Source organism: Dipteris shenzhenensis, chromosome 17 (assembly GCF_047967505.1).
Source record: "Dipteris shenzhenensis isolate YYH24624 ecotype China chromosome 17, Dip_SZ_1.0, whole genome shotgun sequence".
Lineage (NCBI taxonomy): Eukaryota > Viridiplantae > Streptophyta > Polypodiopsida > Gleicheniales > Dipteridaceae > Dipteris > Dipteris shenzhenensis.
The window spans coordinates 11905288-11930388 of NC_141612.1; the positions used below are offsets into that span (position 1 = coordinate 11905288).

General features: G+C 44.4%; 1 protein-coding gene across 2 annotated transcripts in view; it reads left to right on the forward strand.

Annotated features, from left to right (window-relative positions):
- The first annotated feature begins 619 nt into the window (after positions 1 to 619).
- The window catches only part of CIP111 (Cam interacting protein 111), a 30071-nt gene continuing 5589 nt past the window's right edge, over positions 620 to 25101 (forward strand). The window contains exons 1-6 of one of the 2 annotated variants that reach the window (XM_087388091.1): positions 620 to 1171; positions 10263 to 10424; positions 10511 to 11481; positions 12771 to 12975; positions 13055 to 13265; positions 13880 to 14313. In XM_087388091.1, coding sequence (XP_087244217.1) covers positions 914 to 1171; positions 10263 to 10424; positions 10511 to 11481; positions 12771 to 12975; positions 13055 to 13265; positions 13880 to 14313 — 2241 coding nt within the window. In that variant the 5' untranslated portion in view covers positions 620 to 913. The remainder of the gene's footprint in view (positions 1172 to 10262; positions 10425 to 10510; positions 11482 to 12770; positions 12976 to 13054; positions 13266 to 13879; positions 14314 to 25101) is intronic. The other variant, XM_087388092.1, reaches the window with a different exon arrangement.

The following is a 25101-nucleotide window of genomic DNA, read 5'->3' on the forward strand; positions in this document are numbered from 1 at the left end:
CATGCAATGGGGCACTTGCCTACTTGAGTGGTTGGGCCATCAAGCATGGGGACCATCGGTGTGTGAGGGGTGAAGGTATGTGGGGAAACAAAATTCAAATTTTTGAAAGAGATATCGACGGGGTTAGTCTAAGATTGTGATCCTGAAAAAGGCGATGTGAAGGATTGCCATCCTAGTTGGCCCAATAGGAGGGACGACGGACCGAGGCACTGACACAAGATTTGTCTCGAGCTCATGAAGGCCGTCCACTCTATGCGAACTCTTCCAATCGCTACTTCCTCTACAAAGGTGCATAGTGTGAACCAAGGGCCATCTTCCAAGTAGTTCTTTTTGTTCTATGGGGGTGCGTAATGTGAACCTAGCCGACTTAGGGGCTTAGCACATGGGAAGAAATAGGATGGGAATAACAAAAGGTGGTCCCATGCATATTTCTATCCTATTCCCATCCCACCATGTGCTAACAAAAGAGAACTAGGGATGGGTTTAGTTGGAAGAAGACACATGGCATCGTTTCAATTGTTTAAGAGGTGGGGACCACGTGGGGATAAGGACACATGTCATCCTTCCATGTTTTTGGATCCCTAAAAAAGGAAAACCCATTCTGGTTGCCGATGGGAGAAAAAGTGGCTACTCCCATTGTAAATCCACTTGGCCTAGGATGGGAGTAATGATGACAAAAAGATTCCCATCCTAAACCCATGCTACCCCATCCATGTGCTAAGGCCCCAAGCGATTGGGCTCAATCGATTTGAGGCATTGCTAACAACAGGGCTAACAAGTGTTTGAAAGATGATGAAGCACACGGAAGGCATACAAAATTAGATATGGGTGACGGCATGTACGAAATTGGGATTGTCTTAGAACAAAATGAGAAATTGTTGCTTGGGAGCTAGAGGCAGCAGCAGAGGCAGACATGCCGACTAGGAGTTCCAAGTCCAAACGACGTGCTAGTGCTGGCGGAGGAGGGACTCAAGCTCAGCAAGCCTGTCCTCCCTCAAGTCCGCCTGATTTTTCTCAGCATCCGACCGTACTGCATGGCCTTGTATCCCCTACTGCCCAGATCTGCAGCGTCTTGGAGATCGACAGCAGAGATGCAGACTTCAGCGCCACCTTGTGGATGCCTGAGGCTGTTATGGTCTCAGCGTCTCTATCGGCTTCCCAATTCGTTTCTGTAAGATCAACCCATTTAGTTCCGGAGCTGTTTTGTTTTAGTGCTTGTTTGAGCTATCTTGGTACTTTTTTGTTATAAGAGGAAGACATACAATCGTTCAAAAGCACAGCAGCATTTGGGGACTGAGGTTCATTGCAGTGGAATCCTTACAAAGAAAAGTAACGCTTCAGCCTTTGAGATGTCGAAAGATAACTTTGTTTCCGTTTAGGTTGCAATCATGGCTGAAAGTGCATAAGACTTGTTGAAGGTACAAGGTTTTCTTCCCGATCCTACCCGGTCTTATGTGTTGGAGGCTGATGCCAGTGATTATGCGGTTGGGGCTCCGTTATTCCGAGAGGGTAGACTAGTTGTTTTTGAGAGTAAAAAGCTGGATGACACCCAATATTGTTGGCCGACACTAGAAAAGGAACTTTATGCAGTGGTGTGTGCTCTTAAGGTTTGGAGACCCTATCTGTATGGTTCTAAATTTGTGGTATTGGCCGATCATCAGTCAATCAAGTATGTTTGTGATTTGAGGAGGAGAAAGACTAGATGGACAGAGTTAATGGAAGATTCCGATTTGGAGATCTGGTATCGAAAGGGTTCCTTAATAGTGTAGTAGATGCTCTCAGTTGAATTAAGATGGTAAATGCTATGTCATTTACAGAGATATATCCTTTGATCTATTTCAATCCTTGAGAGGGCTTTGCGCTATTGATAGTCATTTCAGTCCTTATTGGCAAAAGATCTAGGATGGAAGCTCCATGGGTGACCAAGACTTAAGGATTGTGTCACCTAAGATACGGGCGGTAAGAGGTCAGTGAATGATTCCGAATGGGTTGTTGTTCTGAAATGAAAAGATTTGTGTAACAGGATGTGTTAGATCTTAGATCCAAGATTCTCCCAGAGTGTCATGATGCACCTAGTGCAGGACATCTAGGGGCACACAAGAAACTCTCTTTGGTAAAGCATACTTTTTATTGGCCTAAAATGAGGGAATTTGTTCAGAACTATGTCGTAGCTTGCCGAATCGGTCGAGTGACCAAGGCTGAACGTCTACGGAGGTGGGTTTATTATATCCATTGCAAATTCGTGGTCCTAAATGAGAAAGTATTTCCATATGGATTTTATAACGGGTTTGCCAACCGAGTGCATTAAAAATAGCAATCTAGTTTTCAGCATCGCAATCTAGAGCAAGTTCAGCTCTTCCTAATCTGTTTGGATCTTGGATAGTGTTGCGGATGTGCACCTGCTTCCTAGCATGGCCCGAGACCTAGCAGCTGATCCAAGGCCCATGGGGCGCCACCTGGTGGTATGGGACATTAGGCTGGTTGGGAGATGGGCCGACAACTCAGCTCATGGCTTGGAGGAAACATCCCAATTTCTCGTGTCTTTTCCTCGTGGACGTCATGGTTGAGTGGTGAGCTAGCTTGCACACATCTTCATTGTTTCCATGGTTGTTTCTTTGTGCTTGGTTTTGCAGGTCCGAGTTCTGGGGTTGTGTTGGTGTCATATATGTACATCTCTCTGTCTCGCTTCCATGCACACGCACGCACATCCACCCATATGTATGCGCACCCACATGCAGATACACATGCAAGTGGGTGGAAGTATATTTACAAGCTTTACAGATGGTCATTTATATATATTTCTTTATAATGTAAATGTCTGTTACATACGTAACGTGTGTATATTGTATGTATGCATATTCAATCGACAAAAGCATGTATACCATATATAAGCACATATGTATCCTGAAGACCCACTGGCCCTAAATGCTGTAGGCTGGAGAGGTTGGATCAATGGAGAAGGCATGACCCGCTTCAGCCATGCAACCATCGCTTAGGTGAAGTCACACTGTAATCTTTGTGTATTGGCATCTAGACCCTCTGTGCTGTGGGGCAGCCCCACGAACAATACAGGATCATCTCTAGAACTTTGTTTGAGCAGCGGTGGCATCTACCATTACACGCATCTGCTGCAACCAAGGGCTAATGGGCAAAACTCCATTTGCCACCATCTAGAACAAGTATGAGATCTTCCGTGGTTTGTGATTGGTCCTAAGACGTGACTAGAAATGCAATGTAACCTGCTGGGGAACTTGCTGCTCCACCCAATGATGCTCTCTCAAGGGAGTCCATGATATCGCCTCCAATTGAAGACGTCGGCCAATGCGTGTTATGTACAAGAAGAAGGGCACCTCCTCTACTTTGTTCGAGTGGCCAATCGTACGGTCTAGAACCACTCACTCGGATCTCATTGAATCTCTTGAAGAGGTCGGCCCTCCCATAACCATAGGGTGTCACTAGGCTATCGTCTTGCCCTGCCGAGACCGGAACTAGCTAAATGGTCCAGTCCTTGCCCAAACGGCCCACTATCTTGATCTTCTGCCACTTGAGCGAGTCCAGTGACTTGTCAACCCTGGGATCTCTTGTAGTCTTGGGCTGAAGAAGGCCTCCATGCCCTTCTCTTTACCTTGAGGGGCACAGTCGTCCTAGAAAACTACCCGTATCAACGAGGGGGGTTTGAGGCATTGTGAATGCCTCCCACCAAGACTCTAGGATTGTAGCGCTTACCTCCACCATCTTTTCCCGTCCCTTTTAAATGTGAGAGTGCCCGAACACACGACTCTGCCTACGCGGGAAGGTGGCTCCATGCCTTGAAAGAATTGGCTGGGCCACTATCCCACTGTGCCCATCTTGTGTACGTCCTCTGTCCCAATATAAGTCCCTCCTGGTCTTGAACCCATATGAATGGCTGCCACTCAAACTCCTCTTGGCATCTTAGATTGGCCTGAATGAGCCTTTCGGATAAGCATCACCAAACCATGTGGTTGGTTGCTCTAGATGAGGCACAAGTGTAGATTGATCTGACATTGTAGTCCTTGCAAAAATACCTGTGGCTCCCAATCCCCAATGTAGAATCTGTCAGGTCGCTCTAACATGCCATCATGATTCCTCTGGCCAAAGGAGAAGCGAAGACTATCCGGGAGTCTGTTAGAATTATAGATATAATTCAGCAGTGACCAATGTAATTTAATAAGCTAGTTAGGGGCACTTTTCCCTCTTTAAGAGGTTTTTTCCCCTAACTGCAGTTAGTCCACTAACTATGGTTAGTGACTACTAAGGTTTTGTTACTAGGACAAAACCTTATCTCACCCCTTCAGTTGTAATCACTCTCACACTCATCTATTTGCAACTAAGCTTTCAGCTCTCTCTCTCTCTCCCGTTTCTTGCTCTCACTGTTGCTCTCTCCCTTTCTCACATTTAGTATCAGAGCAGGTTCTTCCTGCTCTTGCTCCTGTTGGACATTCGCCTCCAGCTCCAGCCCAACAGCTCCCTGCTCCAATCGCTCGTTGTCCGTACAGATGGTCCGTACAATCTGTACGGACTGATTCCGTACAGTCCCGCATTATACATGCACTGCCTTCCGTACTGTCCCGTACAGCTCACACGTGTGCCGTTACAGCTCCCACCTCGTCGACAGCGCCGTACAGATCCCGGAGTGTACGTACAAACCGCCATACAACTGCCCGTGAACAAATCCGTACAGTCTCCGTTTGCTGCATCGTACGTCCGTACAACTGCAGCGCCGTAGAGTTGCAGCGCCTGTTCCAACTGTACATCGTAGTCAGCCGTACAGCTCGTTGCTATACTGTACGGTTCGTCGTACAGTTCCGTACCAGTTCCTGCATCAGATTCCGTACGGTTCATAGTATTGTTCCATACACCTGCATACCGTACATACCGTACAGTACGGTAATCCGTACTTCTGTCGTACAGTCACCGTACCAGCAGGGCCTTCTTGCTTCGTGCATCTGTCGTTTTCAGTACAGACTTTTGAGCAGGGTTCTACTTGCAAGGTTCTTTGGCAGGCGCATTCTTTGCATATAGCCATTGTTTGGCTCAGTTTTGTGGGAGCACAGTTGGATTTTTTTGGGCAACATTGCAGTAAATCTGCAAGTGTTGAAGAAATTTGGGGCTTTTGCATTCACACTGCAATTTTGCAGTAAAATTTGGGGCTTTTGTAGTCAGAGCAAAATTTGTGCAACATTTGGGGCTTTTGTTCAATTTGCCCCTTTCTGGTTGCGATTTCAAGCCACAAATTGGGGCTTTTGTGTTGGGAGAGCAATTTGACAGATTTTAGTTCACACTGCCTTTCTTGAAGTGTTTTGCAGCACTTTTGGTAGATTCTGGAGAGTTTTTGATGCTTGGACAGATTTCTGACAGTGCAAGTGCAGAAATCTGAGTTGCATTTACAGCCAGTGCTTGGCTGTGTTTTTTGGGAGTTGTGCATTTCATTCCCAGTAAGGGAATTCAGTTTTGTATCTGCTAAAATCTCTTTCTCAGATATGGCCCAGCAAAATCAGAATGATTTCCCGTTCGGTGGTCTTTCACAGGAAGACAAGTTGGATGGTACCAACCACTCCCTATGGAGTTTTATGGTACGCAATATTCTGATTTCTCGCAATTTATGGGATTATGTGAATGGGGATGAGATCGGACCAGCAGGTATGGCACCTAATACCCCTCCCCAACAAGGAGGTGGAAGAGGTCGTGCACAGGGTGCAGTTGCAGGACAGGTTGTTGGTGCAGCTGTAGCCACCACTCCAGAACAAAAGAGATGGGATTCACGGGATGCCTTAGCTTTGTCATGCATCTCTCTTTCAGTGAAAAGATTTATCATTCCGCATATCTGGTCGTGTAAGACCTCGAAGGCAGCGTGGGATATCTTAGAAAGCATGTATGCAGCCCGGAAGGATGCAAGGGTATCTTTCTTGAAAAGAGAGTTAAGTAATACACATATGGAAGAGGGTGACTCCATGTCAGTCCACCTCACAAAGCTACAGGATCTTAGAGAGCAATTATTGAACATTGATGAGATTATTCTTGATTCAGAGATGATTACCACCACTCTGAATTCTCTTCCTGAGACTTATCTCAGCTTTCATACCTCGCTGAACTTATCATTGAGGGGGGGTGCAAATCCTCTCACTTTTCATGAGTTGATAGGACTTCTGCTTCAGGAAGAGCAGACCAGGAAAAACTTGGCTTCACGTGCATGTGAACAAGCTATGCTCTCAAAGTTCAAGTCAAAAGGAAAGGGACAGGCAAAGACATCAGTAAATCAGCCTTCCAGTGGGTCAGGACAGCCTTCACAAAAGGCTAAGAATGATGCAAGTAAGCCCAAGAAGAAGGGTTTTTGTCATTACTGCAAAAGGCCAGGTCATCACATTGCAGAATGCAGGAAAAGGCTTGCAAAAGAGAAGAAAAACAGCTCCAGTGTGGCTGTTTCAGATTCAGCTCCTCATGCATCTGACAGTGGGGATGCTGCAGCCAACTTTGTTGGATAGGACTATGCCTTTTTATCTTGCATTTCAAATTCTAGGCTGGCTGCTCTAGATGCTCGGGATAGTACAGCCACTTGTAATGATGATACATATGCCTTTTTGACTTGCAGTTATGATCCTTCCACGGATGCATTAGCTTTCAGTGTCATTGTAACATTCGAAGAAGCAAAGGACAATGTGCATTGGATGAATGCCATACACGATGAATTGCATTCCATTTAGAAAAATCAGACTTGGGATGTCGTAGACTTGCCACCAGGTAAACATGCCATTGGTACACGATGGGTTTTCAAGGTCAAACGGAAGCCAGATGGCTCCATTGACAGATACAAGGCAAGGCTGGTTGCCAAAGGCTATGCTCAGAAAAAGGGCACAGATTATGAGGAGACTTTTGCTCCTACATCCCGGATGACCACCATCCGATCTGTTATTGCAATGGTTGCACATTTTGAGTGGAATGTTCATGAGTTGGACATTAAAACAGCCTTCCTAAATGGAGACTTGTTGGAAGAGGTTTATGTCAAACAACCTCTAGGCTTTGAAATTTCAGGAAATGCACTTCAGGTATGCAAGCTGAACAAAGCTTTGTATGGGCTGAAACAGGCCCCTTGTGCATGGTATGCCAAGATTCATGCCTTTTTGACCAGCAAGGGGCTGCACAATAGTCCTACTGAGAGCACCCTCTACATCAAGAAGGATGGGGGGGAAATTTTAGTCATCATTCTTTATGTCGATGACTTACTGCTCACAGGGTCCAATGAAGATAATATTGCAGATTTCAAAGCTGATTTGCAGACCAACTTTGACATGTCAGATTTGGGACTGCTTCACTTTTATTTGGGGATCCAGTTCTCTCAAGAGAGACGTGGCACTGTTATGTCTCAGTCCAAGTATGTACAGAAACTCTTGGACAGATTTAACATGCATGATTGTAAGCCCATAGCCACTCCCATGGAGCCGGGGCTGAAACTCACAATGCATGATGCATGAGAATCAGTTGATGCCACATTTTACAATCAGGCTGTTCGATGCCTCATTTATCTCTGCAACACTAGACTTGATATTCAGTTTGCAGTATCTCAGGTGAGCAGGTACATGCACAGCCCAAAAACTATGCATTGGCAGGCAGTTAAGCGCATCTTCCGTTATTTGCAGGGCACGAAGTCTTTTGGCTTGTTATTTCCCAGGGGGGGTGACTTGCAGATGCATGCCTACAGTGATTCAGATTGGGCTAGTGATTATGACACTAGACAGTCCACTAGTGGCAATTGTTTCTTTTTGGGTAAAGCTTGCATTTCCTGGCTGAGCAAGAAACAATCTATAGTGGCTACCTTCTGGCTGCGTCGTCTATTTGCTGATCTTTATCTGTCATTGGAGGGTCCTTCTCCAATTCTCACTGATAGTCAGAGTGCCATTGCAGTGGCAAAGAATCCAGTGTTTCATGCTCGCACGAAGCACATTGAGGTTCACTATCACTACGTCAGAGAGAAGTTGCATGCAGGAGAGATCAGTATGATCTTTGTGTCCACACATGACAATGTGGATAGGTGCTGTGCTCTGTCCTCATGAAACTCCCACTGTTGCATCTTATAGGGCTAAGGGGGAAGGGGTGCCCAGCCTGTCCCCTTAGGACAAACCCGTGCCAAGTGGCCCATTTGCTTGTTTTGTTTTGTTTTGAGTGCCGGCTTTGCCCATGCCAAGCGGCCTATTTGCTTGCAACAAAGGCACTGACTTGGGAGGCCATAAACCTCCACCCTTTGTGGAGCCCTCCCCTATCTAGTGTCTTGAGGAAGATCTCCTCTGGCAAAGTCTATGGGCACACAATGATCTTTCTTATCATCTGCCACCACTGAGGCTGTTGTAGTCGGTGGGGACTTTAACATTGTGCCAAGGCATCCACCGGTGGAGGGATGGATAGGGCGATACTCCTTTAGGAACCCCGGAAAGCGGAGCATCTCTGGGAAGCTTGGCACGTGGTGCATCGAGTCCATGCTATCAATTGTTAACCCATGATACCAAGGAATGAAATACACTAGGTGTAGGCCGAGGAAGATGGGGCTCTGCTCTACCAGGCTTGGGTAGTGTCGGGGGAGAGGAAAGATGGTGACCTCGTGAATGTGGTAGCCCTCTGGGGCCAAACTCGCTTTGAGCCAATCACGAACATGGCTCGTCATAGGCGTGAGCCCAACAATCTTGCCCACCGGTGCTCTATCTTGAAGAGATTGTACGACATTTTTCACATGTTTATCCTCTGGGGAAAGTATTACTCCAACGGTTGTGGGAGTCGAGGGAGCTGCCATTTGAGCCCTCTTGCTAGACCAAGGATCACCACCAAGATTCACTTTTCTGGAATAAACAAGGAACTCTTTGCTGCTGACAGAGGGAGGTAGAGGTGGGAAAAGAAAGAAAAGGAAAGAAGAGGGGGGATGCTGAAAAGGACCAACTGCCCTCCGGGAAAAACCAGCCATGGGGTGAGCTATGGAGAGAGCTTCTCCTTCCTTATTTCACCATAGCAGCCAACACGTCCAGCTGGTAAATGACCACCAGAGCCAAAAAAGGGGACTCAGCCCAGAAAAACAACCGAATCAAGGAGGGCAGCTCCTCGACTGGCTGCAGGTAGACCAAGACCCAAAAAGGCCCTCACAAGCGGGCTGTGCAAAACCCGAGCGTGAGGGAAGCAGCCACCAAGGAGCTGTGGCAGCAGGAGCTAGCGCACCACGAACAGAGCTTGCACCTCGGTGACATGCGGGCGGCATGCAAACAAGAACGGGGTGGGCACCACGTCAGTGCACAGTCGGGGCGAGGCGAGGCGATTGAGCAGGGAAGAAGAAGAGAAGGCAGAGAGGGCGGGACCTTCAACTCACGTCTGTCTTTGCCTTCTGTGTTCCTTTTGCTATTTTGTTTGAAAGAAAATTGAGTGCCATTCCAGATTCACTTGCAAAGTTTTTCTTAAAGGAGTTTGGGACCTTATGTATTCCATGCTCTTGTCTAAAGATGGGGAGCACAGCAAAAGATTGAAGGGCAGGACCAGGTAAATTAGATTAAAATCATCATTTCTGATGTGAGAAGAAGGCTAGGTGGAAACAAAAAAGAATATAAATTTGCAGGCATGAAATTAGACTAAAGTCAGGCTTAGGGAGGAAGTTTTAGCATAGTTTCTAGGATTAGCCTTCTCCTTTGGATGCTCAAGTATGTGTGGGTGTGTGGATTTGTATGTGTGAGAGCATACTTTTATACTATGGTCTACACCCACTGTTGGGTGTTGATGACGTCAGTGGGGATGTCATAGTAGCTAGTCCCTGCTATGCGTGATGGAGTTTATGGTTTTCAATCTTATGAGTGACTCTCGTGAGATTGAAACTGCACTATGTTGTGTTTTTAGAGGATGAGTTTGGGAATGTTCCTGGATTCATCTAGGTATATTAGCCTTCTCCTTTGGTGTTGAAACTTAGTACGAATACTTTTGTATGAATGGATGCTCAAGTGTGTGTGGGTGTATGGATATGTATGTGTGAGAACATTCTTTTATACTATGGTCTACACCCACCATTGGGCGCTGATGATGTCGGTGGGGATGCATAGATGCATGATGGAGTTTATGGTTGTCAACCTTGTGACTGTCACGAGATTGAAACTGTACTATTTGTTGTGTTTTCAAAGGATAAGATTCGGAATATTCCTGGATTCATCTAGATATATGGGTGTTAGTCCTTTCTTGCAATTCATTTTGTAAGGGCTAAAAGATTGACTGTCATGATGCAGGTTTCAGTGTGTCTTTCATGCAGTACTGGAGTTCTTCCCACTCCACAAGTGGAATCTCTAGCAAGCCTCTGCAGCAGGCACTTTGGTGTGGTGGTTGAAGACCAGCTGAAGGATGAACTGGGTATTTACTCTGTGATTGCATGCGCATGGCCTTGTCGCAAGGTAACATTATTTCACATGGCCTACATATGTATTAGAAGTTGATTTTATTTAAATACTGATAAAATAGTGCAATTGTCAAACTGCAGCTTAAAGATGGAGTAAGATTATCAAAACAGCTAGCTCATGCCTTGGGATGGCCTCAATCAGGGACACAGATTTGTGTGAGTGCAATTACTGGCTGTGGACTTGAGCATATCAGAGGATCAAAAACTTCTAGCAGGGCGTCTGTGGAAGTGATTTTTCAAGAGTGCCAAGAGCTTGATCTTAGATGGTGCCCCCTTGATATAGGAAGTGGTTTTGATGATAATGTTGGATCCAATATTGTTGTCAAAGGCACACCTGAACGTCAGCACTTGCTCTCAAAATCTAGAGGGGATTCATTTTCTTCACCAGCACGTAAGCAAGTAAAGAGTCAACCAGAAAAGGTACAGACGTGGGCTGATGAGGCAAGCTTTGCAAGAATGGAAACTATGTCTCCTCTTGGTTGTGAGCCTGGACAACAGCCTTTCAAGGAAGCAGGCAAAGATCCCTGGAAAGATGGGTATTGGTGGTTGAAAAATCAGTCTACTTTTTCTTCCATCTTTGGAAATGAGAATGACAGAGCTACGATGTTGCTTGAAAGATTTGCTAGTCGTCTGCTTCATGGTCGCTATTTGCTCAAAGGCAACTTTGTAGTTATTCCAGTCTGTGGGCAAATGTGCATATTCCAAGTTGTTGATGCCAAAATCTTCTCACAGGAGGGCTCTACAGGCTCATGTCAGACGACATTAAAGGACAGCAAGCCTGATATGATATATTCTTCAGCTCCTAGAATACTCTATGTAGGGAGTAAGACACAGATTAAACTAGGTTCACAGGTGGGGCACAGTGCTACTTTTAAGCAAGCTCACAAGGATACTGATGCAACTCCTCTGAAAAAGGCTGAGGAACTTGCAGAGCATGCTGTGACAAATTTGGAAAGGTTGTCGTATGCTGCATTAGGGGGGCTTTCTGAGCAGATTTCAACTCTGAAGGAAATTATCAAGCTTTCGCTTCTGCGACCTGAGCTTCTTATGAGGTGAATATTTTAAAATAGTACTTTCAGTCTTTAGAATTTCGACACTTTACTCATGTGAAAGCCCAATGTCTTAAACTTTTAGCCAAAAGGCCTGGATTATCATCCTCTCCTATAGTTTCCAAGATAAACAATCATGTTCAATAGTTAGAGAATGTGATGGCTGAGTCTGCCTTTCACAGCCGGAGTCCTGACAAGAACTAAGTATGAAGACTTCTATGTAAATGAATGCTCAAGTGTGTGTATGTTTGTGTGAGCATTTGTTGATACCAGGTCTACATCCACTGCTGGGCACTGATATTGTATTATCATTGTAGCTAGTCACTGTTGTGTGAACCATTCCTAGCTGCATGTGTGTTTGTGGGTGTGTAACATAGTTGCTTTTTGTAGTATAAATACAACTGGATTTCACACGACAAAAAGTGTGTAACACAATTCGACTATTGATGCAATCTTCGGCCATATGGTGACCAAGATCTAATTGTGGAAGTATAAAACAGAAAGACAAATACCGATGAGCTATTGAAAGACAATGCAAGATAGGAATTTGCTTGTTGCAAATTCTGCAACAGTTCAATTTGACCTGCAAATAACTCACCCTAAAAGACCTCCTAATTGGAGGTAAAAAGTGCCCCAAGGGGTGTTCACACCACACCACAACAAAAAAATGAAGATGGATATGCTCTTTAACCATATAGGAATAATAAGATGTAAGCAATCTTGTGCCTCACAAAGTTTGGAGCTTTGCAAATGAACTCTTGTGAATAAAGGGGGAGACAATTTTTCTTTTATGTTGCTATGTTTACTTCTGTTCTCATCTATATATTTTCTTTTTTAAGAGTGACCAAGTGAAGAAGCAAGCTCTGCTATTGATTGTCTTCTTTCGTATTGCTATTTCCAAGATGGCTGCTGTGAAGGGAAGATGAATCCAGGACATAGATGGCTTTCCATCATCTATTTTGTGCATGATGGACTGATTTCATATTTGGTGAAATGACGTGAGCTGCCGGCATGTTGATTATTCATACCTCGTTACAGAGGATTTTGTGGGAGCACTGTGAATGCGTGATTGACACCTTTTCATAAGGTCTAACTATAGAGCAGCAATCATAGAGCATTGAGTCTGTACTGTATTATAGATTTGGTCTTTTTGAGCTTTGTGAGTCACTTACAATCCTAGAAAAAGCATACAGCATTTGCTGAGTCAGGATAAATCTGAAATTTTTAGTGCGTCCTTGTAAGCTGCCATTTGACACATAATGTGGTCTCGATTATCGGATTGGTGCTGCTAGATTAGGCTTGCAGCCTCCCCATGGTGTACTTCTTCATGGACCACCAGGAACTGGGAAAACGTCACTTGCGCTTGCCTCAGCAGTTGAGGCTGGTGTGAAGGTTTTTCCTATAAACGGGCCTGAGATCATAAGTGAATATTATGGAGAAAGTGAGGCAGCTCTTCGTGCCATTTTTACAGCAGCTCAAAAAGCAGCTCCATCTGTGGTACTGCCTCTTCTTTGCCATATTATTGTCTATTATCTCTTTTTTATGCATGGAGATTTGTGATATGATGTTCTGAAAGGTGTTCATAGATGAGCTGGATGCTATTGCTCCCCAACGAAAGGTGGGGAGTGAAGAACTTGGACAACGCTTGGTTTCTACACTCCTGACACTGATGGATGGAGGAGGTCAGGGTCTTCAACGTGTGTTGGTCATTGCAGCGACAAATCGACTTGAAGCTATTGATCCAGCTTTGCGTCGACCTGGGAGGTTTGATAAAGAAATTGAAATTGGTATGCATATAAACTAGGAGACAAATATATTCTGTGAGACAACTGTATGCTTTGAACAAAATCTAAATTTGAGTAGTGTATGTCCTTTTCTTAAACCGTGAAGTGAACATCAGATGATCTAAGAGGCAGCTTTAAGACTTGAACACATTGACCGTGGTATGTAGAGTCCTAAAACAAGGAAACCTTGGAGCAAAAATATGAAATAAATGCAGCATCTGAATCATTCCTTGCCTCAGATTAAATTGTTTCACAAATAGCCTTCTAGATATTGAGTAATATCCAATATACAATGGGTATGCCATCTGTAAAAATGGCATAGTAGATTCGTTGAAGCATTCTCGGAATATCTATCTTTTTGTACGATTCCTTTGTTTTCCAGGTTGACTTAGTATAATTTTTGTGTACCAGTTTCTATGCACACGAAAATAGCAAATCAAATTTTTAGTAAACCCCCCCTGTTTTTTGAGAAGGTGGACTATGACATGGCATCAGTCTCCTTCACATTACTTGGGTTACACATTGCTTGTAGTGAGTGCTAGTAAGAATAAGGCACTTTGAAGGAGATACACCCCTTTTCTCTTATTTGTTAATTCTGCCCTTCAATTACATTGCAGGAGTGCCGTCTCCATCTGGAAGGTGTGAAATATTACTTGGTCTTCTTAAGAGAATGAGTCATACATTGACCCTGGTAGAGATTGAGACTTTGGCAGCTGCAACACATGGATTCGTGGGTGCAGATCTCACAGCACTTTGTAATGAAGCAGCCATGACTGCTCTACGGCGTCATGTACATATGAGAATAAAAACACAAGGATCTCCCATCAGTGCTCAAGGGTTTCCATACAAAAGCCAGACATCAAAGCCAGTTTCAAGCCAGTTGAGTGAGGTTATAAGTCAACTTGAAGGTCTTGATCTGGCAACGTCTAATAGTGAAGGAGCAATTGGCAAACACGGTCACATTGAGGTAACTGATAATGCATTTTTGAGGATAACGATGGATGATTTTGAGGAAGCCAAGACAAGGGTACGACCTAGTGCAATGCGAGAGGTTTGAACTTTCCCTTAATTATGTCATTTTTCCATTTAATTGCATCCCTTTTTAAAGAGTATGATGAGGTCAGGTTTAAATGAATTGAATTTTTAGGTTTGTTCTATTTATGGAAGTCATCTACTCTTAGATACCTGTTTAGTTATATAGAAGTCGGCTACTTTTAGGTACCTGTTTAGTTTAGTTTAGATACTTATTTTATTTTTAAATCCCCCCTCTCCATACTTTTATTTTATTATTTGGTATTTGTAAATTAAAAATAAGTAAATAATAACTAAATATTTAAATAATAATGATAATAATTGTTTCCTTGTGTTTGTGTTGGCATTTCATTTGCTTTCTTATAGGTACGTTGGTTTATCTTCGTTCCGTTGTGTTAGCACTAGTTTTTTTTTGGGTTTGGAGGTGGTGTGGTGGATAACCTAATTTGATTCTCTCTCTCTTTCTCTCTCTCTCTCTGATTCGCCTATCTTCAGGGTTGTAGGTAGGTGTTGATTTAGGAACCTTTAGGAACCCCTAGCTGAGCTGAACCCCCAGCTCAACTAGGGGGTTAGCTTAGCTAGGGGGTTTAGTAGATATGACCAGTAAAGAATGGCCTAGCTTATCCTCTTCGTCAAAACCCCCCTCCACTCCAACAACCTCCAACAGCAGAGCTAGATACGCCTCAGTTGCAGCCAAGACTCCTTCCCCATATGCACACATATATGAACGAGGTGGTCATTTTGACCAACCCATTATTGGGTATCACAAACAGATTTGCTTTTCACAGGATCAAGTGAGAATTGCGGATGCAACTGGCAGATGTAGTAGCTCGAATCCAAGTTTTGGAAGGACCTGGTAAGAAGGAAATTATTGAAGAGGTTGTAAAGTCTTGCAATGCTTCCCCCCCTACTCCCCAATTGGTCTCTGCAGTCAAGAATCTAGTCCAAACTGAAGTGCAGACAGCCAAGCAAGAAGTGATTGTGGAGTTTGATGCAAAGGCAAGCAAAGCTGGTATTCAAGAAGAGATTAAAGAACATGCAGCTAGGAAGGATAATGCTCTGAAAATCAGAATTGGGGGGCTCCTAGATGGATGGTAGAAAGAAGAGGATTTATTCAATGATACCTTTACATGTGTCAAAGCAGCCATGCCTACTATTGTTTGGACAACTGATGCAGATGACAATCCTGATGATCCTAATGATGTTGGTGAAACTACAGCAGTCCGGATCAATCATCGTAATGGTCATGCCATCATTATATTCAACCTTCTGTATGTTGAATCGTAGGCTTGCTACTGCATTCCTGCCCTCCCCAATCCTCTCCAGTAGGGTGGTAGTCTGCAGGGGATGCTCAGTTCTGCCACAAGTGAATGCCTTTGGCCCCGTGCTAGACGCTCTTTATATAGGGCAGTATGCCCTCTCGAAATAGCTCGACCTGGTCCTGATCTGGCCGACCAGATTAGCCAACCTGACCAGGTGCATTCCCCTGGAAACAGGCCGACTACAGATTGGTCTTTCTTGACCAGTCTGCCGGCTGTCGCATGCACACCTAGAAATGGGCCTTCTGTTGGGCCTATGGCAGGCCCCTTAGCTGGGTCTGGAACTCTGCTATTCCTGCGCAGCCTGCTGCTGTACCTTTGTACTTCTTGCTGTCGCTGTTGTACCAGTCGCAGCATTCATGCCCTGGAAGTGGATCTAAGTGCTGCTCATGTGGCGGCCATATTGCTGCCCACAGGGCAGCCTCACCCCTTCCCCCTGCAGGTCCTACCCAATGCCTGGTGAGGTGTCAGCCCCCCGAGCTCACCTCATCTGGGGGCTCACCAGTGGGGCATTGACCCTATTTATCCAATAGGATTGTGGTACTTGATGGAGCAGCAATGAAAGCATGGAGAGTACCAACAACGAAGAAAAAGACGTGTTTACTCATGAGTAGAAGTGCCCTTATGTAGGCAACTGATACAATGCATGTGCCAAAGGAAGAGCATCTTCAGATCCACTAATTTCTCCACTAATCTCTCAATCAAGTCCATGAAATCTCTCAATCACACCTAAGAGAACGTTCTACCACCTAACCTAGTTACACTAACCACCATGTGGTGACACACAAACTCACACTGACCTTGCACCCCTTGGTACAACTCCATTACATGAATTTGTCCCAACATATGTCCCACAAATTGATGATCTCACCTCAACAATAGTACATGGGAAGCTTCATGGCTTGTTCACACCTAGTGACAACACTCATGACCCCAACCTGTGACTCACTCCGGTCATGGCTTTTGGTTTACAACTGGGAGAAAGGACAATCACTATGCATGGGAAATTTCCATAGGTTTGACAAGGAAATAACTCACACGTAAGACTAACAATAATTTAAAGGGGACATCCTAGGGCAGAGAACCCTTATTGACCTCACACAAAACAACTTAGAAGACATCAAGATTGACTTGGGCGGTGAAAGCAGTAAGGGCCTTAATTTCCTCTGGTTCTTCTTCTTCTTTCTCTGCTTCTTCCACAAGATTTGCTGAAAGTCTCTTCTTTGTATAGCACTCCTTTTCAAAGTGACCAAGCTTTCCACATAAATTGCACTTCATCTTGCTCTTGCTTGTAGATCCTGCTTTTGACCAAATATGTCTGACTCTCTTTGTAGTCATTTCTTTGTTTAATCTTTATTTCTTCTTCCAAAAGGGATGCCTCTATATCTACCAAACTGGACTGTGGTAGATTAGTGAGAGTAGTTACAATGGTACCATACTCATCAGGTAGACTCTTAAGCAACATAGCAATCACAATGTCATCATCAAGCTTAAACTTGATGCTGGCTAGTTGAGTCAACATACTTTTCATGGAGTTTCGATGTGAGGATATTGATTCTCCTTTATCCAACTTTAGATCAAAGAACTTAATGAGGAGGCTATACTTGGAACATTTTCCCTGTGCTCCAAAGACAGTCTCAAGGTGTTTTCATGTAGCATGTGCAGTTTTACAACCATCAATGTGATGAATATAACCCAAGCGCAATTATAGCCAATGCCTTCTCATCTCTAGGTAACCATAATGCTTCTCCTTCCCTAGTGGTAGGCTTCTTCTCTTTCCCATTAGCAATATTTCAAATCCCCTTTTTCATGAGAACGAACTTGAGTTTGGTCTGTCATGTGTGAAATCCCTCACCCCCAAACGTGTTTATCTTTGTTTTGACAGCCATAGGGAAGGTCTTATGAATATTGGCAGTGTCTAATCCCTTTACAAGTCTTTAGCAAGAACCATCACCATACAAGTGAATATTGCAAGTAAGAAAATCTGAAAAACCAAGGTTCTTTGCATATTGATAGTAGTGAGGGACTTGAGTTTTGTCTTGAAGCCTAGAGACTTTTCTATTGATATATTTTGGAGCTCTCTTCTTCTTTATTTTCCTAACACATGGAGTATTGCTGGAACCACAAGAACTCATGGAACCTTCCATGAGTTCAATGACTAAGTACCAATGCTCAATCTCAGTCAAAATACTGAAAATTTCCAATTATGCCATTATTGACTTAGTCAAACATGAAGACTAAAGAACACTCAACAACTGATTCCAGCAACAAGCAGAGAGTGGAGGGCAAAATTCAAACTGATCAAAGCAGCTCCAAGAGGGATTTCACAATAGAATGAAAGGTCTATTACTAGTGAAGAGCCAGTAGGAAGCTTGGGCGAAATGCCGTGTCACGTCACCCAGGGTAGCAGTAGCAAGTCAGACTGGTTTGCTTTGAGTTCTCTTCAAGGAGACTGGTTTTTCACTTATTTCTCCTCAAATCCGGGACCACTGCAGCTCAGATTTGAACTGCAGACTCCTCTAGGCATCGCCTAACTGTAGCTCAAAGCATTTCTCAGAATGTTACGTGTGCAAGCCGAATCAATCAAAACATCGTTGGGTGAAGATTGTGTCGGCACAAGCAAAGGGCGCAAGCATTTCCTAATTCCTCCTAGCCAGAGGTTTGCCCCATCAAGAGGGTACTTGGGCTTCGAGGGCTTGGGAAATGGTGCGGCAGATGGGGAGAACATGTGAAGTGGCCCTGATACCACATGATGGAGCAGCAATGGAAGCATGGAGAGTACCAACAATGAAGAAAAAGACGTGTTTATTCATGAATATAAGTGCCCTTATGTAGGCAATTAATACAATGCATGTGCCTAAGGAGAGCATCTCCAGATCCACTAATTTCTCCACTGATCTCTCAATTGTCAGCAATTCAATTGGAACATGACATAATACTTTTAAGATTAAGAATGAGCGATTCCAAGTTGAAGGGGTTGTGAAGCTGATTTCTGATGATAGTACCCAAACCAGATATCAATTATGCGATAGGCGTGGTTAGTCATTTCATGTCAATCTTGTGTAAGCATCATTGCAAATTGGTGAAGGGGATCTTGAAGCTCTTAAGGATACAACGGACCATTAACTTTCATATTTGAAGGGTACATGTCAAAACCCCTAGCTCATTGGATTAGTGATGCAAATTGGATTGGAGATGAAAGGCAAAAGTCCATAGTGGCTTTTACATTGTTGCTCAATCAGCATTGCGTAGTATGGCTCGAAGAAGTAGGACACAATTGATTTTTGTGTTCAATAAAAGCAAAGTATATTGCTTTATCAAAACATTTGAAGCAATATGGGTTGCAAAGGCTTCTAGGTAAACTTGTTCAGGTCAAGGGGAAACTACTATAAACTTTTGTGATAATTATCGTTGCAATTGCTTTAGTGAAAATCCAAAAGTCACGAGGAGGTGAAGCATATTGGCATTTTCTATCATTCCATTTGCCATCTCTACAATCTTGCCCCCCCTTCCCCTTCTTAATTTCCATAATATTTATGTGTTTCTCTCTCTCTCTCTCTCTCTCTTACACACACACACACACACACACACACACACACATGTATGTATGTATGTATACATATACGTATGTATGTACATATAAATATACATATACACACACACACACACACATACATACATACATACCTATGTATGTATGTATGTATACATATACGTATGTATGTACATATACATATACGTATGTATGTACATACATACATACATACATATGTATGTAAGTATGTATGTGTGTGTATATACGTATATGTATATGTACATACATACGTATATGTATACATACATACATACATAGGTATGTATGTATGTATGTGTGTGTGTGTGTACATGTATATGTATATGTACATACATACGTATATGTATACATACATACATACATATGTGTGTGTGTGTGTGTGTGTGTGTGTGTGTGTATACATATATATACATATATATACATATACATATACATATGAGAGAGAGAGAGAGAGAGACTTTATTAAAGTCTGCTAAAGACCGATGGGTCTATGAGACTGATGGAAAAACCTAATACAATGAGCAAAAGGGTGGAGCTACTAAGCGAGCATCCTAACCTATGCGAGAGAAAATTGTGTAGACGTAGTCAATGATATCATCATACATGTCACCCTAGTCATAAAAAATATCCTTGGCATATATCTTGGACATGACATGCCCAATCATAATGGTCGTGAATTAACGGACTCATGGGATCCCCTGCCTTGTGGATAGGTGTGATAGTGTTGAGGGTCCATATGCATTGATGCCCCCTTTAGTGAATAGATTGCAAGAAGTCGATTGTGGTGTGTGTGAAAGATCAGGAGTGGACTGATTGGGAAAGTCATATAATGTGCGGGCGTAGTTGTGCCAGACTTGAGTATCTGTGAGTGGTGAGGGGGACTGCCGTTCAAGAAACCATGGCCAAAAGTCTTTGGAGTTATTACTAAACAAGATGTTCGGTAATTCCTCCTCGTTTCGGCGAATAAAGTTTTGTTTCTTCTAGCATGCTAGACGGCGATACTCGCGTAACGTGTCCGGTTTGCTTGGTAGGCCACGTTTGGACTCAAAGCGGAGTTGTCGGCAAAGAGCCTTACCCTTGTCATCGTACTAGCTATTACATGGCGCGGACCCTAGAGACGGTGGACGGTTAGAGCATGTGGTGTATGGGAAGGTGTGAAGGGCAGCCTCGTGCAATGATCGGCTAATCAAAGCGGCCCGGTCCTCTAGGAGAGGTATATTTAATTAAAGTCTTTGGAAGACTGATGGGTCTATGAGATTGAGAGAAACCTGATGTAATAAGTTGTAAGGGTGGAGCTACCATATGAGCATCATCACCATGCTAATGCTACGTATTAGATAGTCATAGCATCACGACCATCACCATCATCATATCAAATCTAATTTCAAGTCTGGCTAGATACATTAGATACGTAAATGGGAGTCCCAAAAAGGTGTGAGATATCATGGTGGGCCTGATGATTGTAAGAAATGACCATAACAGAGGGTATCACACAACGGAAGATTGATACATAGCCCAGGAATTCACACAGAAGTGTTTAACTATTAAATCCAAAACTTCTTTACTTGTGTGTACTCAACAAACATATCTGCAGACCGGTAAATAGACAATGCTCCAAGAGATATAGAGACCCAACATAAGATATATTTCCGTCCACAAAAGGACACAATACAAAAGGGTCCAGAGTCCCACCAAACTGTAGTCCTCTGTCCTTACCAAAAGTTGTCCTACTACCTCCTTGGCACTTGTAGATCCCTGAGCCCGCTGGCTCCTTGCCAAGCTTCTGTAGACTTTAGTCACTGTGCCATGATCCCTGCACCTTGCTGCCCTAACTGTCAGCCTAGGTGTGCAGCCCCCTCCAAGCTCTGTCTGCACCTCCTCAGCCCTTCTTTGTCCTCCTGGATGTAGGCCCAAAGAATGCTGTCGTGCTGCTGGTGAGCTGCTGCTCAAGTGGATGTTGAATGAGCCCCCTTTTATAAGGGCTAGTAGCCCCCAAACCAACGGACCCAATAGGGGTCTTATTGGCCGACCAAACAACCTGCCCCAGTCTGTGAAAGCCGAGCTGGTGGGGGCAGTTTTCTTGAGGTATGGCTGGCCTTGCCTGGCCACGTGGTTGGCTGCCAGTGGCCCAGGCTGTCCTGCCCTAACCTGACCTCTTCCATGCCCCCTTTCAAGCCCAAAGCCTGCTCCAACAGGCGCAAATATTCTGCACCCATTCTGCCTCTTCTTGGGCCTGTTCCAGCCCTGATCTTTGGCCCTTGGTCTGTTGATGCTGGGCGCCTATCAGCTCCAGCCTTCTGCCTATTGTTTCAGCTCTGCACCAGCCCTGGGATCTTGCCCTAGAGCGGTACCAGCCGCATATGTGCAGCTGCAGACACCTGTCATGAAGGCGCCCCAAGACCCATGCACTCTTGGGCTCTACCAGCTCTTTCAAGACATCCAATCTTGACCTGGCTCCTTCGGGATGTCCACACAGTCATTTATAGGCTTCCATGCTCCAATCAACATGTTCCAGGCTCCAGATCTTACCTGGAATTGCTGTGAGCTGCGCTCCTGGCCACATGTTTGCTCCGTACATGATCTCTCCACCAGGAGCTCCACTCATGGCCAAGTAAGTCCTTGAACCTGCTGCCCACATGGCAGCCCATGTGGTAGTCCCACATGTCTGTGTTTTGCTGTGAGCTTGCTGCCCACATGGCAGTGAAAGTGCTGCCCATGTGGCAGCCACAACACCTCTAGGTTCAACCCCCCATGCAATCCTCATATGGGGCCTTGCAGATGGGGAGGTGACCATACAATCTTTAACACCCCCTCTCACTGACACATCTTGACCCAATCCCAACTCGTCGATGAAATGCTCCAGCAGCTCCCACGTGGTAGCCCTCTTGAACACTTTGGTGTCAATGTTGATTCTGGGCTTTTCATCCAGTGGCTCTTGGTCCACCAGGTAGGGTCCTATAAGCAAACCACCCTGGTACACAATTCCATCTTTGGTAGCAACAGATGGCACCACCTCCTTCAGGTACGTACCTGCCTTTGAATCGAGCAATCCAGCTACCAACTTCCTCCAACGGTCTCTCTCATGATGGGTGAACAGCCCGGATTCTTACAGACACCTTGCTCTCAGGGTCTATTTCAACCCGTCATCCATCTGGGGCAAGGTCTTTAACCAAATAACATACTCGAGAAATCAAATCCCAAGCATAAGTCCATATTACTTGGACCAGTGGGAAAAGGCAATTTGCCATCACCTAGGTCCCTAGGTAGATTACCATGTCTATATCCATCCAATTATGTCAGCAGGGGGCAAGGCAATTAGATGGTTGCTTTGTCTCGAGGTCTAGCGCATTTACTGAACGTTGGCGGAATAAGAATGAGTGAAATGATAAATCTCCATGCCACACATATTCGGGAAATAAATTTGTTCAAGATTGGAGAAATGTTTTTATACATGGCAATTGACAATTTTGCACATTATTGATCTATTAGTATGTGCATACAGAGTACGTGAGCATGGCTCTAGAGAAACGAGGCTGAAACCTTGCAACATTGCCCTTCACGGAGTTGTCACTGATAGCGTCTGCAGCATCTATGAGAAAGTTGGCAATTTGCCGAAATAGCCATCCAACGGCAAAGAAATCTGACTCCGGTGCCCATGCGCCCTTGGGATTTGCTCGTGTAGTTGTACTGGCATATAATTCCGGTGCTAACCATGGAAATGCCCTAGGAGGAGCAAAAGTCGGGTCTTGCGAATATTGACTTTCGGTCCAGTGGAGGGTTCTTCCCCAATCAATAATCCCAACTCGGACAAACATGTCATCCGTCGTGAAGTCCAGCATGTAGTTGGTTGCTTGCAGATCGGTGTGTGCATATCTTTGTTCGTGAACTGCTTTCAAATACAGCTTCCTTTGTGTAATCCTGTGATGTTTCCCTCTAAGTCACAACATCTCTGAATCCATAGGTCTTGTTGAAGAATCCTCCCGACTCCTCATCTGGCCATCTCTTAATGTCAGACAATCTCACTATAACAGTAGAGTTTGCATACTTTATCTCAGCAACACTTGGAGGTGTCACGAAGAAAATCTCTGCGATGACCACCACAGTAGCTTTTGACTCCTCTGAATCTAAGCTGGCCCCCTTCTTTTGATTTGCCTTATTCTTTGTGCAATCCTTTGCAAAATGTCTTGGCCGATCAGAGTAGAAGCACTTTTTCTCTTTCTTTATCTTCTTCTTGTTTCTTCATTTGAATAGTCCACTCCATCATCAGACTTGTCTTTCTTGGACTTGCCTTTGCCAAGCTTACCCTTACCCTTGCCTTTGCTCCCATCTTGAGCTATAAGAGATTTGTCATCGGTTTTGTCGTATTTCTTCTCGTGAGCCTCTTGCTGCAGAAGAAATGGTGCTCCTCTAATGTTACTAGCACCGCCCTCTGCCTTGCAATCATCATGGTCATGAAATTGTTGTAGCTCCTTGATAGCATGCCAAGCAATAGCCTAGCCATCCTTGCCGAATTTGTCCTTTGACCAACTACTCCCAGCTGATCTCTCACCACCTTCATCTTGGTGATGTGTTCTTGTACTGAATCCCCCTCATCCATGCTCATGCCATAGAGGTCTGTCTCGAGGTCTAGACTCCTCGCTTCGTTGTTCAACTCATACATGACCCTCAAAGTAGTCCAGGCCTCAAAAGAAGTGTCCTCTGTCTGAATATGAGGAAGTTTTGCATTTGCCATGGTGCCAACAATGATTTGGCCAAGGCTTAGACTCTCACTAACACCGCATCTACTGGTACAGTCATTGCTGGTGCGGTCACTGTGGCTGGAGTTACTGTGGGCTGAGGCATTAAATCTTTGGCCGTCGCAATCTCCCATGACTACCTCAACACCAAATGGCTCTGGACTTTCATCTTCACAATGGGTAATTAGTCCCATCCAACTTGCCTGTGTCCCCAAAATTAGGAATAGCGTATCTTTGAGCCATGACAATGAATTGAGAAGAGTAAGAAAGTTGTACATGTATCTGAACTTGAGCCTCCCTCCTCCTCGCAAGGGCACAATCCTCCAAATGTCGACGTATATTCCCCCAACTTTTGAATCAAGGTCGTCCTTCAGCAAGATCCTTGCGTTCAGGCTCCACTTCTCGTGAACTTCTAATCAGGGCTCTGATACCATGTTAGAAATGACAGAAATGACCATAACAAAGGGTATCGCACAACGGAAGACTGATAGAGAGTCCATGAATTTACCCAGAAGTGTTTAACTGTGGAATCCAAAACTTCTTTACTTGTGTGTACTCAACAAACATATGTGCAGAACAGTAAATAGACAATGCTGCAAGAGGGATATTGAAGCAACATAAGATATATTTCCGTCCACAAAAGGGCACAATACAAAAGAGTCCAGAGTCCCACCAAACCGTGGTCTTCTTTCCTCATCAAAAGTTGTCCTGTTACCTCCTTGGCACTTTTAGATCCCTAAGCCCGCGTGCTCCTTGCTGAGCTTTTGTAGACGTAAGTTACCGTGCTATGATCCTTGCACCTTGCCGCCCTAACTGTCAGCCTAGGTGTGCAGCCCTTTCCAAGCTCTGTCTGCAGCTCCTCAGCCCTTCTTTGTCCTCCTGGATATAAGCCCTTCTCTGTCTCTAAGGTAATCCCTTGGCCCTTACAAATTCCTAAAAGTCCCATTGGGCATGACAATGACCCATTATTTTGTTGCAAGAAGTCAAAGAGGTCCTAATGCATCCTATGGGATGCTAGCAAGTCTTATGGTATTGTGAGTCCATATGGGTCCATATAGGTCAAGGCTACCTAGGGTCACAAGTGGATATCAAGCTTCTTAAAATACTATCCTCTTCTTAAAGCATTGCCCTGTGTTTGAATAATCATTTCTATTTGGTTACATGTGCTTTGTCTTAAG